This window comes from Sphaeroforma arctica, assembly GCF_001186125.1.
Source record: "Sphaeroforma arctica JP610 unplaced genomic scaffold supercont1.7009, whole genome shotgun sequence".
NCBI classification, from domain to species: Eukaryota; class Ichthyosporea; order Ichthyophonida; genus Sphaeroforma; species Sphaeroforma arctica.
In genome coordinates, this window is record NW_014033549.1 from 1 (window position 1) to 1,523 (window position 1,523).

The window sequence follows — 1,523 nt, forward strand, 5'->3', positions numbered from 1 at the left end:
TGTGTGTGTGTGTGTGTGTGTGTGTGTGTGTGTGTGTGTGTGTGTGTGTGTGTGTGTGTGTGTGTGTGTGTGTGTGAAAGTTTTTTATCAATATAAGTAACCACAGTATACGATAGAGAACGATATTACGGTTCAGGGTATAGGGTTTTACGGTTCACGGGTCAAACATTACTAGATCCTCAGACATTTTCGTATACGTAAGTATCTCTCAATACATATTCACATCCTGTCCAATCCAGATCTAAAAATAGAACCAATGTGCTCAAACGAATGTCGCTCTCGAAGCTGACAGGGCGTCGCAGCAGTGAGAGTGCTCTCTCACCCAGTCTTGGAGGATCACAGCACTTCCGAACCAAGATAGTACTGGGCAACCTCAGGTATCACGTAACTTAGTTGTAGAGGTGTAGGTGTATACCCATAGTTGTATATACGTAGCTGTATAGGTGTCGTTTCAAAAACGTAGTTGCATAAACGTAGATGTAGAGGTGTAGTTGTATAAACGTAATTGTGTAGGTGTAGTTGTATAAACGTAGTTGTATAGGTGTCGTTTTATATACGTAGTTGTATAAACGTAGTTGTATAGGTGTCGTTTTATATACGTAGTTGTATAAACGTAGTTGTAGAGGTATAGTTGTATAAACGTAGTTGTGTAGGTGTAGTTGTATAAACGTGGTTGTGTAGGTGTAGTTGTATAAACGTGGTTGTGTAGGTGTCGTTTTATAAACGTAGTTGTAGAGGTGTAGTTGTATTAACGTAGCTGTGTAGGTGTAGTTGTATAAACGTGGTTGTATAGGTGTCGTTTTATAAACGTAGTTGTATAAACGTAGTTGTATAAACGTAGTTGTAGAGGTGTAGTTGTATAAACGTAGTTGTATAAACGTAGTTGTATAAACGTAGTTGCATAGACGTAGTTGTAGAGGTGTAGTTGTATTAACGTAGTTGTGTAGGTGTAGTTGTAGTTGTATATACTCCCTACCAACGAGAACGGGAATTGAATATAGTCCGAAATGAGATAGTACCTGGTAACCTCAGGTAATATGTAATGTAGTTGTAGAGGTGTAGGTGTAGTCGTACATTTTTATTACCGAAACGATCATTTCCACATACTTGTTTGTTATAATATTCACCTGCTTGTTCATCATCTTGTAGTCGTATATTCTTACTACCAAAACGGTAATTTTTTCACACTTGTTTGTTATAACATTCATCTGCGTGTTCATCATAGCGTTCACCTTGTTGTATGTTATATCAGGGTGGTACATCGCAACAAACTAGAACTCATCCGTACGCACTGTCAACAGTCTGCGGTCGATCTGCGCTGCCGCATCAACGCCGCTGCTGATGTACTACAGGAGGTACTCACACAGAGTATGTTCTATTTTTAGTACTACATGCCATATATGTCGTACTACACTCCTGCGTGTACTCACACAGAGTATGTGATAGAGCATGCTCTATATTTAGTACAACATGCCTTATATATATATATATATATATATATACGACTACACACACACACACAC

General features: G+C 38.7%; 1 protein-coding gene across 1 annotated transcript; it reads left to right on the forward strand.

The window, feature by feature from the left end:
- Nucleotides 1-235: 235 nt before the first annotated feature.
- SARC_15931 (hypothetical protein) lies at nt 236-1,368 on the forward strand (the record flags this gene model as incomplete). The annotated part of the gene is made up of 2 exons (XM_014289955.1): nt 236-377; nt 1,253-1,368. Coding segments are annotated over exons 1-2 (223 nt in total), but the record flags the coding sequence as incomplete, so codon positions are not given.
- Nucleotides 1,369-1,523: the final 155 nt, after the last annotated feature.